This window comes from Scyliorhinus torazame, chromosome 13 (assembly GCF_047496885.1).
Source record: "Scyliorhinus torazame isolate Kashiwa2021f chromosome 13, sScyTor2.1, whole genome shotgun sequence".
NCBI lineage: Eukaryota > Metazoa > Chordata > Chondrichthyes > Carcharhiniformes > Scyliorhinidae > Scyliorhinus > Scyliorhinus torazame.
Genome location: NC_092719.1, coordinates 52,573,392 through 52,590,020, shown reverse-complemented (window position 1 = coordinate 52,590,020; position 16,629 = coordinate 52,573,392). Strand labels below are relative to the sequence as shown.

The following is a 16,629-nucleotide window of genomic DNA, read 5'->3' as shown; positions in this document are numbered from 1 at the left end:
ATGTTCATACCAAAAGGAAGACATGTGAAATCTTTCAAGTTTGATTGTACTCTCCCACTGAAGAAATTCGGGCAGGAAGCCAGCTTATACATGTCAACACAGAAACCCCCCCAGCATCTAGAGAGAAATACCAGGAAAATCCACTGATAAGTTTACAGCTGCTTAGTGCTGGGGATGACAGGAAAAGCTTTAGCGCGTAAATTTTCTAAATGTTATTACAGTCCCTGCCAGCTAGTTAGAACAGCCTAATAAATGATCAAATCAGAATAACCAAACTCGTGATTTTGCAGGGTGGAGACCCAGACCTGCTCCCAAGACTAATGGACAAGTTCACTTACAAAAATAATAATTTATTCAATGGCCTAAACTACCAACTGATTTATTTCATGAGGCCGGAGAGGTCTCCCATTTGGATACAGAAAGTCACTGTTGAAACTTAAAAATAAACCTTCTCCGGAAATCATATGACAATAATATTCCGTTTAATTTATATATCAACAAAAATCAGCAGGACCTGTACATCCTGGCTCTGGAATGGGTGAGAAATAATGATAAACGGCAACACATTCCACTGATAATACACACAGAAATAAGACTGCCACAACCAACTAAAAATTGTAGCCCATTGTTGGAATTCAGCAGCACAAGTAATATATTGCCCAATGCGTGGTCTTTCAGGACAGATACTTACCTGAATGTTAATTTTGGAGGAAGGCCCAGCATTTGCCTGCACAAGGAATCCATTGGCTTTTCTCGTGCGGAACATCAGGCCGATGTACCAGGGCACAGAGATTGTGATGTCTAGGTCAGCCCAGGTTATCAGACTGCTGCCCTTAAAACGCTGGGAGTTGGGCATCACTGGAGAGAGAAAATACCAGCGTGACCATTAGTATAAAGTGACTTGATTTCTGTACAACAAAATAATGGTGAACATTCAATTATTGTCAAATTATTTTTATTGCAATGGCAAACACAAACTGAAGCAATAAAGGTCTTGGATCAAATGAGCCCTTTATGTCTATTAAATTATTATATGGAATTACAGGACCTTTATTTATGAATCATAGGGAAATGGGAATAGGTGTAGACCATTCAGCACCTTACGCCTGTTCTGTCATTCAATTAGATCATGTCTGATCTGTATCTCATATCCATTTACCCACCTTGGTTTCTTAACATACTTTGAGCAAAAACCTAACCATCTCAGCTACAAAACTTTCAGCTGATTTGGCTTCAGTCTTTGGGAGAATGTTTCTGATTTCGACTCCCCTTTGTGTGAAGAAGTGCTTCCTGACACCATTCCCGAACGGCCTGGTTGTAATTTTAAGGTTACAACTCTTTGTCTCGGGCACCTCAATTGGTGGAAATAGCTTGTCTTATTGACTCTAGGTTTTCTGATGATACAAAGCTACATGGAAATGTAAACTGCAGAGGACACTTAGAGGCTGCAAAGAGATATGGACAGGTAGGTTAAGTGAGTGAGCAACAAAATGGCAGATGGACTATAATGTGGGGAAGTGTGAATGTTATTCACTTTGGTGGTACGAGGAGAAAAACAGAGTATTTTCAAAGGTCTGAAACTTGGAAATGTTGAAGTTCAGTGCGACTTGGGTGTGCTTGTACATGGAGAACAAAGTTAGCATGCAGATAAAGTAAGCAATTGGAAAGGCAAATGGTATGTTGGCCTTTTTTGCCAGGAGATTGGAGTACAGGAATAAAGAAGTCCTGCTGCAATAGTATCAAGCTTTGGTGAGACCACACCTGGAATACGCTGCAAAGTTTTGGTCTCCAAATTTAAGGAAGGATACATCTGCAATGAAGGCGGTAGAATGAAGGTTCACTAGATTGGTTCCTGGATTGAGGAAAATGTCCTTCGATGTTCAGTGCAGATGGGAGTGTTTTATAACAGTGGTGGACACGCTGGCTATCCTCGAATGCACTTGTACCTCTCCCAATTAACAGCATTGCGGTAATTTTCTGTTCAAGTCAGTGGTAGGGAGAGGTCAGTTGAGGTTAAATCAGGTAACCCGATATGATGCTTTGTCTTCATAGAATTTACAGTGCAGAAGGAGGCCATTCGGCCCATCGAGTCTGCACCGGCTCTTGGAAAGAGCACCCCACCCAAGGTCAACACCGCCACCCCATCCCCACAACCCAGTAACCCCACCCAACACTAAGGGCAATTTTGGACACGAAGGGCAATTTATCATGGCCAATCCACCTAACCTGCACATCTTTGGACTGTGGGAGGAAATCGGAGCACCCGGAGGAAACCCACGCACACACGGGGAGGATGTGCAGATTCCGCACAGACAGTGACCCAAGCCGGAATCGAACCTGGGACCCTGGAGCTGTGAAGCAATTGTGCTATTTTGATGTTGAGTCTGGAGAAGGGGGTGTAGATAGCCTGGGTCACATTGTGATCCAAAAAGACGAGGTGTTGGGTGTCTTAAAAAATATTAAGGTAGATAAGTCCCCAGGGCCGGATGGGATCTACCCCAGAATACTGAAGGAGGCTGGAGAGGAAATTGCTGAGGCCTTGACAGAAATCTTTGGATCCTCGCTGTCTTCAGGGGATGTCCCGGAGGACTGGAGAATAGCCAATGTTGTTCCTCTGTTTAAGAAGGGTGGCAGGGATAATCCCGGGAACTACAGGCCGGTGAGCCTTACTTCAGTGGTAGGGAAATTACTGGAGAGAATTCTTCGAGACAGGATCTACTCCCATTTGGAAGCAAATGGACGTATTAGTGAGAGGCAGCACGGTTTTGTGAAGGGGAGGTCGTGTCTCACTAACTTGATAGAGTTTTTCGAGGAGGTCACTAAGATGATTGATGCAGGTAGGGCAGTAGATGTTGTCTATATGGACTTCAGTAAGGCCTTTGACAAGGTCCCTCATGGTAGACTAGTACAAAAGGTGAAGTCACACGGGATCAGGGGTGAACTGGCAAGGTGGATACAGAACTGGCTAGGCCATAGAAGGCAGAGGGTAGCAATGGAGGGATGCTTTTCTAATTGGAGGGCTGTGACCAGTGGTGTTCCACAGGGATCAGTGCTGGGACCTTTGCTCTTTGTAGTATATATAAATGATTTGGAGGAAAATGTAACTGGTCTGATTAGTAAGTTTGCAGACGACACAAAGGTTGGTGGAATTGCGGATAGCGATGAGGACTGTCTGAGGATACAGCAGGATTTAGATTGTCTGGAGACTTGGGCGGAGAGATGGCAGATGGAGTTTAACCTGGACAAATGTGAGGTAATGCATTTTGGAAGGGCTAATGCAGGTAGGGAATATACAGTGAATGGTAGAACCCTCAAGAGTATTGAAAGTCAAAGAGATCTAGGAGTACAGGTCCACAGATCACTGAAAGGGGCTACACAGGTGGAGAAGGTAGTCAAGAAGGCATACGGCATGCTTGCCTTCATTGGCCGGGGCATTGAGTATAAGAATTGGCATGTCATGTTGCAGCTGTATAGAACCTTAGTTAGGCCACACTTGGAGTATAGTGTTCAATTCTGGTCGCCACACTACCAGAAGGATGTGGAGGCTTTAGAGAGGGTGCAGAAGAGATTTACCAGAATGTTGCCTGGTATGGAGGGCATAAGCTATGAGGAGCGATTGAATAAACTCGGTTTGTTCTCACTGGAACGAAGGAGGTTGAGGGGCGACCTGATAGAGGTATACAAAATTATGAGGGGCATAGACAGAGTGGATAGTCAGAGGCTTTTCCCCAGGGTAGAGGGGTCAATTACTGGCATAGGTTTAAGGTGAGAGGGGCAAAGTTTAGAGTAGATGTACGAGGCAAGTTTTTTACGCAGAGGGTAGTGGGTGCCTGGAACTCACTACCGGAGGAGGTAGTGGAGGCAGGGACGATAGGGACATTTAAGGGGCATCTTGACAAATATATGAATAGGATGGGAATAGAAGGATACGGACCCAGGAAGTGTAGAAGATTGTAGTTTAGTCGGGCAGTATGGTCGGCACGGGCTTGGAGGGCCGAAGGGCCTGTTCCTGTGCTATACATTTCTTTGTTCTTTGTTCTTTGTATCCACAAGGCTACCGTGCTGCCATTGGCCAGTTCCACTTATATTTGCGTTATGTTCAGAGAAACCTTTCCCCTTTCTTGAAAAGTAGATTATTTTTTTAATATAAAAGGTAAAAGCTGTCATAATTCAGCCATGGTCAGGAAGAATATTTGGGAATATCATCAATTACTACTGTAATTAGGAAGCAAACCAAATTTGCTGACACTAGATAATGTTCTCAGATGATGCACTTTGATATAATTGGTCTCTATTTAAGTAATTTGCAGTTCGTACAGCAGTAACTGCCATAAACAATACAATTAGATAGAAAGAATGACAAACGAATCATTTGTTAGACTAATTATCATGTTAATCTTGATTTAAGATTCAGACCTTTGAGAAAGGCCTCATGCTAGTTACACATTTTTTTTCTATAAATTGAGAGTACCAACTTATTTTTTCCAATTAAGGGGCACTTTAGCCCCTTAAAAACCCATTTTTAAAAACCCATCTTTTTGGGATGTGGGGGTGAGCCCCACGCAGACATGGGGACAATGTGCAAAAACCACACGGACAGTGACCAGGGGCCGGGATCAAACCTGGGTCCTTGGCGCTGTGAGGCAGCAGTGCTAATCACTGCGTCACTGTGCTGCTCCTTTGTTAGTTACACAATTTCACCCAGGAGGGTGATGCAAGTGAGTGAACTCAGGGCAGAAGTGGCATTGGTGCGCCACTCACTCTACTCAGGGGGTCTGAAATTCAGAACGGTGCTGTGTGGTAACAGCAGGAAGAGTAGAGTCAACCACAACAGCAACTTTCCTCTTATAACCTGCTGATAAAATCAAGGGGGTGATTTTGCGCCTCATCCGCCGTCAGCGAGAAAGGCGAAGTGGTGTAAAATTTCCCGAGAATTGGGAAACGAGATTGTCACTGGAGAGATCCTGGGCGGGATTCTCCGCAATCGGCGCAATGTCCGCCGACTGGCGCCAAAAACGGCGCGAATCAGTCCGGCATCGCGCCGCCCCAAAGGTGTGGAATTCTCAGCATCTTGAGGGGCCGAGCCCTCACCTTGAGGGGCTAGGCCCGCGCCGGACTGATTTCCGCCCCGCAGTCTGGCGGGAAAGGCCTTTGGTGCCCCGCCAGCTGGTGCGGAAATGACTTTGCCATGCGGCGCATGCGCGGGAGCGTCAGCTCACGGCATCCCCGCGCATGCGCAGTGGAGGGGGTCTCTTCCGCCTCCGCCATAGTGGAGACCATGGTGAAGGCGGAAGGAAAAGAGTGCCCCCATGGCACAGGCCCGCCCGCGGATCGGTGGGCCCCGATCGCGGGCCAGGCCACCGTGGGGGCACCCCCCGGGGCCAGATCGCCCCGCGCCCCCCCCAGGACCCCGGAGCCTGCCCGCGCCGCCGTGTCCCGCCGGTAAGGGAGGTGGTTTGATTCTCGCCGGCGGGACTGGCATGACAGCAGCGGGACTTCGGCCCATCGCGGGCCGGAGAATCACCGGGGGGGGGGGGTGAGCCCGCCAACCGGTGCGGCACGATTCCCACCCCCACTGAATATCCGATGCCAAAGAATTCGGCAACCGGCGGGGGCAGGATTCACGCCAGCCCCCGGCAATTCTCCGACCCGGCGGGGGGTCAGAGAATCCCGCCCCTTGTTTCCCAATTTTCCGCGCCCATCACCGGTGACATAACGAGGTTCGCGTCCACAAAGGTGAGAACCTAATTTTAACGTATTTATATATCATGAGCCAGCCCCCTGCCGCATGATTCTCCCTCACTTAATATCAAAACCATGCCGACTTGATTTACAATTGGTTTTGAAAAGTAAGATTCAGTCAAGGGGATCCCCTTTGGGTGTAAAGGTAAATATAGGCCCTGGGGGGAGAAGAACATGCCCGAGTAGTGGCCTGACACTTCGACTTGGCACATACCTTAGTGAATAGGGACTCCCTGTGTGGCAACTCCAGTTTCCCCGGCCTCAATAGTGCACCCAGTGAAAAGAAAGAGTGTGTAAGGTGCTAACCTCCCAGAAGGATGCAAATAAGCCTATAATGAAGAGAGGGGTTGGGGAGTCCAAGCCAGGCAAACAAGTTGAGCCCTCAAAGATGTGAATTTCTTCAAATATTTTCATTATCAGACATCTTTGTAAGGCGGTCAGCGGAGTCTGTGGAGAGGGAGAACACCAAGCTCCCATCCCTAGATAGCAGCAAGATGCCAGATCCGGTAGGGCATTTAAGAGGCTTTACATTGTCGCACGGACACCCAGCAGGCCTCACAGCTCCCATATCATTGGGTAATGCCAACATTGGAGGACAATGGCAGACATAATATAAATGTTTGGATTATATCTCTATGCAAACTTGGTGGCCACAGCAGAAGAAAAAATTAATTTCAGGATAAGAGTAGCAGTAGTTACCGTTACGAGCTTGGGAATAAAGGACAAAGTTGGACAGGGAAAGATTGCCTTTACTTTCCATCTGATCTACATTGTGCTTGATGTGGAAGTGTTTTGTATTAATAGTGGAAGCAAAAGAGCAAAGGTGTTGCATTATCTGACACAAAACCCACCAAAACACGCTCCTAACACCTTTCAACTAATGAGTCATGTTGCCTTTTTTGAGTAACTAATACAACTAAAAGGATTTTGTATTGCACGTCATGAAAACTTCAATCCAAGTTCTGACAAATGAAAGGTTTCCTTTAGAGGAGACATTGGACACATTAACACTCTCAGCATTATATAGGAAGTGATTGTGTGTCTTACTCTGCCTGCCCGTAAATCATAGCAACTATCAGCCGCGTGGATTGTCTGAAGCACAGAGAAACATACCAGCCTGGACAAGGTCAAATAAGGTAGGCAAAAAGCTCAATGCGTAAAAGATGAAGAAACGGAAGCGGCGGGTGAGGGAGAGATGCAATTTTGTACCCGTGTTTGCCGCGAGCGGAAACGGCGACGTGGGTGCAAAATCACATCAGAAATGGAAAATTAGACTACCGCCAGCGAGATCTCATTTTCCGATTTTCCCTGCCACTCGCCGGTAACATATGAGGTTCCTGCCCCACTTGTCAGAAGTAGGCTTAATTAACACTGCATTGAAGTTACTGTGAAAATCCCCGAGTCGCCACACTCCAGCGCCTGTTCGGGTACACTGAGGGAGAATTCAGAACTTGTGGGAGCACACATACTGAAAGGGCTTCCCCGCCATTTGTTCCCCCCCCCCCCCCCCAAATATAAAGAATTTACAACTGCTTCTGCAAAACGTGAAACAGTTGAGGGGAACACGCTAGGTGTGCAAAGTTAAGTCTCCAGGGGTGGGGGACATGCCCAGGCAGAGTCAGGAGGTGAGCCCGTTGGGGATCTCCATTGTAGGGAGGGTGCGTGTTGTGTGATCTTGTGGGGTGGGCTTGTGTGTGTGTGCGTGCGTGTGTGTGCGTGGGGGGAGGGTGCTCGATCAGGCCCCACTCCGCCAGTGTGATGGTGAAAAATGAAGGTGCCAGAAAATCTGGACAGAAAACTCGACAGTGCAGCTGGAGAGCTGCATGCCAGTTTTCTCACCCCAGTCAGCACTCTTGTGCAGAGAGTACAAAATTCCACCCAGTGTTTTTATAACTTCCGCTCTTCCTTTATTTTGCAATTCCAACTTTAACAGGAACATTAGCACCTCAAACAGGACATTATTTGACTCATGGCTGTAATCTAGTCATAAAGACAATGTGGAACCCATAATGCTTATTCTTCATTTTGTCATGAAATGAAGTGCCACAGTATTGAGATCCAGTTACACTGAGCCGGAACAAACTACACGCTTGAAGAAATAGAAACTTATTTTAATGCATCTCACTCTGACCCAATGGCTTAACTTATTCTGGAATCCTGTGTCTCAATTTGTGATCCTCGGATACAATCCTAATGTTTTGCTGATGCTGATAACTCTGGGCCAGGTGACGTGAGTGACAGCAAGCCAATCACAAGACAGGAAAGCCAATCACAACAACTGTCAGGAAGCTAATCACAGAAACAGAATCCGAGTAAACCATCAGTTCTTCTCCCAACACTGCATATCCTTGACAATGCGTTCACATAAAGTTTCTTTTGTCTGCAGTTTTAACAAAATTACCAGCCTTTCAAAAACAACCCCTAATCTAAAATAACTGTTTAATTTTTTTTTTGTTTCCTTTGGAGAGGAATCTGGCCCGAGGCTGAAATATAATTTACAGCAAGGCTGTGATCTGCGGGTGACCATCTCCAGTAACTGAACTGGAATGAATGATTTATGCTGGCCAATTAAATGCATCAAATTACAGGTAGCAACTTTAATGTTTCGCAGCTGCAGGAACTGGCTTCATTGATTTATGGGAAAGCATTAGCTCCAGTGAGCTGTTATTTTAACACCGTTTGAGCTTAAAATTGAAGAAAACACAACGTGGAGAATATCTTCATTATAAAAGAGTACAACTTATTTTGTTAAATATTAGATGAATTGTATCCTAGAACTAAGCTATTAAAATGCAAGACTGAATTCTCAGCAATTGAATATTTATAGATAAATATCAGCTATAATAATTAGCTTTGTTTGAATATCCTAGAGGCTTCCGCCTCTTTTTACAAATAAGTCAATTAAATATCCTGGAGATTTTTTTGGCAAGTGCTTCAAATGTCCTTCCACTTTTGGAGGGTTTTTGAAATTTTACCTTTGTCGATATAGTGTCACAGAGTTTTACAGCACAAAAAGAGGCCCTACAGCCCATCGTATCTGTGCCAGCTATTAAGCACTTATCTATACTAATCACATTTTCCAGCACTTGGTCCATATAGCCTTGCATGTTATGGTGTTTCAAGTGCTCATCTAAATGCATCTTAAATGTTGCGAGGGTTCCCGCTTCTACCACCCTTTCAGGCAGTGAGTTCCAGATTCCCATCACCCTCTGGGTCCTAAATCCTCTCTAAATCTCCATCCCTACAGTAAATCTACGCCCCCTGGTTATTGATCCCTCCATTAAGGGGAAAGGTACCCTCCTATCTAACCTATCTATGCCTCTCATTATTTTGCACACCTCAATCTGGTTTCCCCCCTCAGCCTTTTCTGCTCAGGCAGAGAAAACAACCTCAGTCTAACCAGCCTCTCTTCATATGTCTGGTAACCATACCAAGCAGCAAAGATAATCCGAACCTTCCTCGTTTCAGTTTAGAGAGACAGGGAGTGGTTTAGGGATTAGCTGCAAACAAAAAACATGGCTTGTGGTTGTATAAACAATGCAAACTATTAGCAAACAGAAAGACAAGAAATGCAGTAGATCTGAACAAAATATTCATGGACCAATTGATGCCAATATATAATTGATCAGCTCATGTACTATAGCCAATGGGGCCTATTTAGCTCAGTTGGCTGGACAGCTGGCTTGTGATGCAGAGTAAGGCCAACAGCATGGGTTCAATTCCCGTATTGTGGTTATTAATGAAGGCTCCACCTTCTCGACCTTGCCCCTTGCCTGAGGTGTTGAATCAACACCAGTCAGCTCTCCTTGCCATATCTGGGACTATGGTGACTGTACCAGCAGTCACTGGACCAGTTTAACCAACATGGTAGAACAGTAATTAGCATTGTTGCTCCACAGCGCCAGGGTCCCAGGGTCGATTCCCGGCTTGGGTCACTGTGTGCAGAGTCTGCACGTTCTCCCTCCGGGTGGTGCCTTTCCCTCCCATAAGTCCCAAAAGACGTGCTGTTAGGTAATTTGGACATTCTGAATTCTCCCTCGTGTACCCGAACAGGCGCCGGAGTGTGGCGACTCGGGGCTTTTCACAGTAACTTCATTGCAGTGTTGATGTAAGCCTACTTGTGACAATAAAGATTATTATTACTTGTAGGTTGACCAATTCTCTGGTACCAGGTCTGTTCTGAGGTTCTCATTAAGCCCCTTTTTCTCTTATTCCTGGTGGAGTAAAATCACTCACCTTGCTCACAGTTCTTGCCACCAAATCGTAAAGGACATTGACAACTGTACGTATTCCATTTGTTCACACATTGCCCACCATTTTGACATATGTTCACATCACAGAAGTTCCTCTTAGCTGCACATCCTGCATTCGAGAAACGGAAACGGTACTTACAATCACTCTTTCAGCCCCGCCAGTAACCCCTCTCTACCTGGACTTTTCCTGTTACTTGGTGCCCATCTATTGCCCCTCTCAGAGACATCTTTCCAATGCGAGAAGAGCACTCTAAATGCAAGGTCCGCTCAGCATATTTCGGAAGTGACTGTGCCTCTATCCTAGTCATAGAAAGTGACATTTTGTCTACAACAATAACAAATGTGTAAATCTGTGGCGAGAGACAAGGGAGTGTATACCTTGAAATTTGTCTTGGCGGTTGGGGGGCGGGGGGGGGGGATCTCATTGCCTGCCCTCTATTCTTGGCCACCAATACTCAGTTCCACGTGAAACCACCTTTTAATCCCTACAGCCAAAATAATTTCTACTAGGTTGAGAGAAAATAAAGTATTCACAAGTTTCCTCTTATAAACTAGTTCTTCCTTGCGCACACCAACTCAGCTAATATATTCATTTCCTGTCTTGCTGTTTTAAGGTTACGATTAATCAAATATTCTGAATTGACAATTGGACATGACCCAAAAGAACACAGGAACATTTTAAAGAACAGGAAAGGCCGTTTGGCCTTAGAAGCGTCTGTGCTCGGGCAGCACGGCAGCACAGTGGTTAGCACTGCCGCCTCATGGCGCTGAGGACCCGGGTTCGATCTCGGCCGCGGGTCACTGTCCGGTGGAGTTAGCACGTTCTCCCTGTGTTTGCGTGGGTTTCACCCCCACAACCCAAAGATGTGCAGGGTAGGTGGATTGGCCACGCTAAAATGCCCCTTAATTGGAAAAAAATTGGGTACTCTAAATTTTTTTAAAAAGTAGTGTCTCTGCTGATAAATGATTTCAGATCCAGCCTGATCACCATATCCCCCAACTTTCTCTCTCTTCATAAATCCTTCTTTTTGCCTCTTTAATCTAGTTACACTATTCTATTAAAAACCCCTTTCTTGGATCTTTTTTCACAAGTTAATAATCCTGGAATTGAAAAACCATTTCTCCTGACATTTCTTCCTCTAATATCCAAATTTATAACTTGCATTCGCTGTTAATTGAACCCCACCTGCAGGCAGTCAAAATGATCGTTTAGAATTACTTAAAATTACTTGAAAATTCAAATTATGTGCGAACAATAAAAATAAAATGAATAATAAATGTTGTTTAAACAGTTAATTAGATAAAAAACTATCTAAAAGTTTTAAGTTGCACACCCATCTCGATTAAAACAGGAATGATATCAGCTATATAGCTTCCCATGGCTGGTTTGATGCGTTTCCCCATACCATTAAAGAATTCACACTGAGGCACGGGTAATTTTGCACGGTGCAAGTTCTGATTACTTACCCGCAAGTGTGCCATTATTGGCTATGAAACTAGCCATATCAAGTTGCTTACTGTCGATGGTCAAGTTTCTCATACATCCAACAAATTCACGATTGCGCACCGGGAAGTCTTCAGGCAGATTGGGGACACCTCCAAGCAGTAAAGGACCAGTTAAATCCAAAGACCTAAAGAAGGAAAACAGATAATGTTATCCTCAACACAAACTCTTCGGATCAGTGCCACAGAATTGGGGGGTGGAGGTAAAAAGTGAAGACTGAAAGCACAAACAATGTAGAGAGCTTTAAAAAAAAAATACAGACAGCCATTTCATCAAAATGATAGTTATAGTTCTTCCAATCATGTACTATGGCAGTGACTGAATGGTCACCAGGACCACATTTAACACTGGTGTTCTTTAGATTTGAAAAGCTGGCCGTCCTTTAGATATGAAAAAAAGTCACTTGGGTGAACTAGTGGAGTGTCCTGGATTCCTGCCGATCCGTAATTCAGGAAGAATCAACGCATGTGAGGCCAAAAGGGAGAAAATTGTCAGAAAGGGCGAAGAAAACTATGCTCTTGAATTCCCTGGCAATATTTTTTAAACATATGAATGGCATTGGTGTGGTTTTTTGAACAAGTTAACTGAAGCAGAATATTTACTTTTGTCCTTTTTCTAAAAAAAAGGAGTATGTCATTGATTAATGTATTAATAATTAAATCTAAAACTGAAGATGTGGGGTGGGACCTGCAAGGGGGGGGGGGGAGAAGAGAGAGAGAGAGAGAGAGAGAGAGAGAGAGAGAGAATCAGAGGGAGAGTCACCAGGGTTTGTTCTGTACATCTATCTGTGTGTAGTTAGTTATACCACACCACTGACAGAACTAAGAACAGGCGTCCAAACTAGCCACAGCTAAAGGCGCAGGTAAATAAACTACGGACAGACGGAAAAATAAATTTAAATGATTTTCCCAAATTAAATTCTATTAGGTGCCATCATTTGTAATATTAAGGGGCAGTACGGTGGCGCAGTGGTTAGCATTGCTGCCTCACGGCGCCGAGGTCCCAGGTTCGATCCTGCCTCTGGGTCACTGTCCGTGTGGAGTTTGCACATTCTCCCCGTGCCTGCGTGGGTTTCGCCCCCACAATCCAAAGATGTGCAGCGTAGGTAGATTGGCCATGCTAAATTGCCCCTTAATTGGAAAAAATGAATTGGGCACACAAAATTTAAAAAAAATAAATAAATAAATTTGTAATTAGGGAAGGGGCGGTACTGGCCCTGGTATTGGGGAATGAGCCCGGCCAGGTGGTAGAAGTTTCAGTAGGGGAGCATTTCGGGAACAGTGACCACAATTCAGTAAGTTTTAAAGTGCTGGTGGACAAGGATAAGTGTGGTCCTAGGGTGAATGTGCTAAATTGGGGGAAGGCTAATTATAACAATATTAGGCGGGAACTGAAGAACCTAGATTGGGGGCGGATGTTTGAGGGCAAATCAACATCTGACATGTGGGAGGCTTTCAAGTGTCAGTTGAAAGGAATTCAGGACCAGCATGTTCCTGCGAGGAAGAAGGATAAATACGGCAATTTTCGGGAACCTTGGATAATGAGAGCTATTGTAGGCCTCGTCAAAAAGAAAAAGGAGGCATTTGTCAGGGCTAAAACGCTGGGAACAGACGAAGCATGTGTGGAATATAAGGAAAATAGGAAGGAACTTAAGCAAGGAGTCAGGAAGGCTAGAAGGGGTCATGAAAAGTCATTGGCAAATAGGGTTAAGGAAAATCCCAAGGCTTTTTACACGTACATAAAAAGCAAGAGGGTAGCCAGGGAAAGGGCTGGCCCACTGAAGGATAGGCAAGGGAATCTATGTGTGGAGGCAGAGGAAATAGGCGAGGTACTAAATGAATACTTTGCATCAGTATTCATCAAAGAGAAGGAATTGATAGATGTTGAGGATGGAGAAGGGTGTGTAGATAGCCTGGGTCACATTGAGATCCAAAAAGACGAGGTGTTGGGCGTCTTAAAAAATATTAAGGTAGATAAGTCCCCAGGGCCTGATGGGATCTACCCCAGAATACTGAAGGAGGTTGGAGAGGAAATTGCTGAGGCCTTGACAGAAATCTTTGGATCCTCACTGTCTTCAGGTGATGTCCCGGAGGACTGGAGAATAGCCAATGTTGTTCCACTGTTTAAGAAGGGTAGCAAGGATAATCCAGGGAACTACAGGCCGGTGAGCCTTACTTCAGTGGTAGGGAAATTACTGGAGAGAATTCTTCGAGACAGGATCTACTCGCATTTGGAAGCAAATGGACGTATTAGTGAGAGGCAGCATGGTTTTGTGAAGGGGAGGTCACTAACTTGATAAGAGTTTTCCGAGGAGGTCACAAAGATGATTGATGCAGGTAGGGCAGTGGATGTTGTCTATATGGACTTCAGTAAGGCCTTTGACAAGGTCCCTCATGGTAGACTAGTACAAAAGGTGAAGTCACACGGGATCAGGAGTGAGCTGGCAAGGTGGATACAGAACTGGCTAGGTCATTGAAGGCAGAGAGTAGCAACGGAAGGATGCTTGTCTAATTGGAGGGCTGTGACCAGTGGTGTTCCGCAGGGATCAGTGCTGGGACCATTGCTGTTTGTAGTATATATAAATGATTTGGAGGAAAATGTAACTGGTCTGATTAGTAAGTTTGCAGACGATACAAAGGTTAGTGGAATTGCGGATAGCGATGAGGACTGTCAGAGGATACAGCAGGATTTAGATTGTTTGGAGACTTGGGCGGAGAGATGGCAGATGGAGTTTAATCCGGACAAATGTGAGGTAATGCATTTTGGAAGGTCTAATGCAGGTAGGGAATATACAGTGAATGGTAGAACCCTCAAGAGTATTGAAAGTCGACTTCCGGTTGCGGTGATGCCTTGCTAGCCACATGTTTCGGCGGCTCCAGCTCCGACGGACCTTCGGGCTCTTTTAAGAGCCCCAACGGGAAATTTTTGGGCGACGCAACCCGGTGTGGGGTGAATGAGAAGGGAGTCCCCCCACCCCCCAACGAAGGGAGAAAAAAACGGCGGCTGCAGCGCGACGAATCATCGACCAAAGAGACAGAAAGGGAGAAACACAAGATGGCGGCGGAGAAAGCGCAGGCGACATGGGGGCCCGAGCAGGACGAATTTTTGAGACGGTGTGTGGAGCTGCTGAAGAGGGAGGTGCTGACCCCGATGCTACAGGCAATTGAGGGGCTCAAGGAGACACAAAAGACCCAGGAGACAGAGCTCCGCGTGGTGGAGCAGAAGGTGACGGATAATGAGGACGAGATCCTGGGCCTGGCGGTTAAGACACAGATGCACGAGGCACTTCATAAAAAGTGTATTGAAAGGATCGAGGCCCTAGAAAACAGAGCGCGAAGGAAGAACCTTCGGATACTGGGTCTCCCTGAGGGTGTGGAAGGAGTGGACTGTGGAGCTTATGCAAGTACGATGCTGAGCTCACTGATGGGTGCTGAGGCCCCTACGGGCCCCTTGGAGGTGGAGTGGGCACATCGGATCCCGGCGAGAAGACTAAAAGTGGGAGAACCACCCAGGGCGATAATCGTGCGATTTCACCGCCTTAAGGATAGAGAACAGGTCCTGAGATGGGCTAAAAAGGTGCGGAGTAGCAGATGGGAGAATGCAGTGGTACGGGTGTACCAGGATTGGAGTGCGGAGGTGGCGAGAAGGAGGGCGAGCTTTAACCGAGCCAAGGAGGTGTTGCATAAAAAGAAGGTGAAGTTTGGGATGCTGCAGCCGGCAAGACTATGGGTCATGTATCAGGAGAGACACCATTATTTCGAGACGGCGGAGGAAGCATGGACCTTTATCAAAGAGGAGAAATTGGATCGGAACTGAGGGACTGATGCTGCAGGAAATGTTATTGTTAATGTTATGGTTGAAGTTAATTGAGAAGTAAATTGGGAAGGGGGGAGACATTGGGAAATGTGGGCGCCGGCGAAGGGGGAAAGACGGGACATAGACGGAGAATGAGGAAGGGGAGGGGAAAGGGAGCTGCGCCACAAGAGGCGGGTCAGGTAAAGGGATGTTCCCGCGCCAGAAAGAATATGGCGGGAAGACAGGCGCAAGGCGGATGGGAGTTCCCCACACGGGGGGGTCGAGGAGTGAGCAGGAGTAGCCGGGGTCAGTTGAAGTCAGCTGACTTACGGAAGTAATATGGGGGGAAGCAAGGGAACAATCACGCTAGAAAGAGATCTACGGGGGGGGGGGGGGGGGGGGGGGTGTGGAGACGACAACTGGGTTGCTGCTGCGGAAATCCAAAAGGAAAAGGCTAAAGAATGGGTGGACGGGGATGGTATGCGACGCTGGGGGAGCGAGTGGGAGCGCGGAGGCGGGATATGGGACTGGCCTAGAGAAGGTAATGGCTAGTCGACACGGGAGGGGGGCAGGTAGCCCCCCAGTGAGGCTGATCACGTGGAACGTGAGAGGCCTGAACGGACCGATAAAAAGGGCCCGAGTGCTCGCGCATTTGAAAGGACTAAGGGCAGACGTGGTTATGCTCCAAGAGACGCACCTAAAGGAGGCGGACCAAGTTAGGTTAAGGAAAGGATGGGTGGGACAGGTGTTCCACTCAGGACTAGACGCAAAGAACAGAGGGGTGGCCATTTTGGTGGGGAAACGGGTAGCATTTGAAGCAAAGAACATCGTAGCAGATAGCGGAGGTAGATATGTAATGGTGAGTGGCAGGCTGGAGGGAATGGAGGTCGTGTTGGTTAATGTATATGCCCCGAACTGGGACGATGCGGGATTTATGAGACGGATGCTGGGGCGTATACCGGACCTGGAGGTAGGAAACTTGATTTTAGGAGGGGACTTTAATACTGTGCTGGACCCGGGGCTAGATAGATCCAGCTCAAGGACCGGAAGAAGGCCGGCAGCAGCCAAGGTGCTTAAGGGGTTTATGGACCAAATGGGGGGAGTGGATCCATGGCGATATCTTAGACCTAGGGCTAGGGAGTTCTCCTTCTTCTCCCATGTCCATAAAGTGTACTCCCAGATAGATTTTTTTGTTTTGGGAAGGTCGTTGATCTCTAGGGTGGAAGAAGCTGAGTATTCAGCTATAGCGGTTTCGGACCATGCCCCACATTGGGTGGGCCTGGAATTAGGAGAGGAAAGGGAGCAGAGAGCACTCTGGCGATTAGATGTGGGATT

General features: G+C 46.5%; 1 protein-coding gene across 5 annotated transcripts in view; it reads right to left on the bottom strand.

Moving 5' to 3' along the window:
* Window positions 1-16,629, bottom strand: part of celsr1a (cadherin EGF LAG seven-pass G-type receptor 1a) — a 432,565-nt gene that overhangs the window by 94,519 nt on the left and 321,417 nt on the right. For all 5 annotated transcript variants that reach the window (XM_072471478.1, XM_072471479.1, XM_072471481.1 and 2 more), the window contains exons 8-10: window positions 11,463-11,626; window positions 9,979-10,104; window positions 692-858 (exon numbers count right to left, since the gene is read on the bottom strand). In XM_072471478.1, the coding sequence (XP_072327579.1) occupies window positions 692-858; window positions 9,979-10,104; window positions 11,463-11,626 (457 nt within the window). The remainder of the gene's footprint in view (window positions 1-691; window positions 859-9,978; window positions 10,105-11,462; window positions 11,627-16,629) is intronic.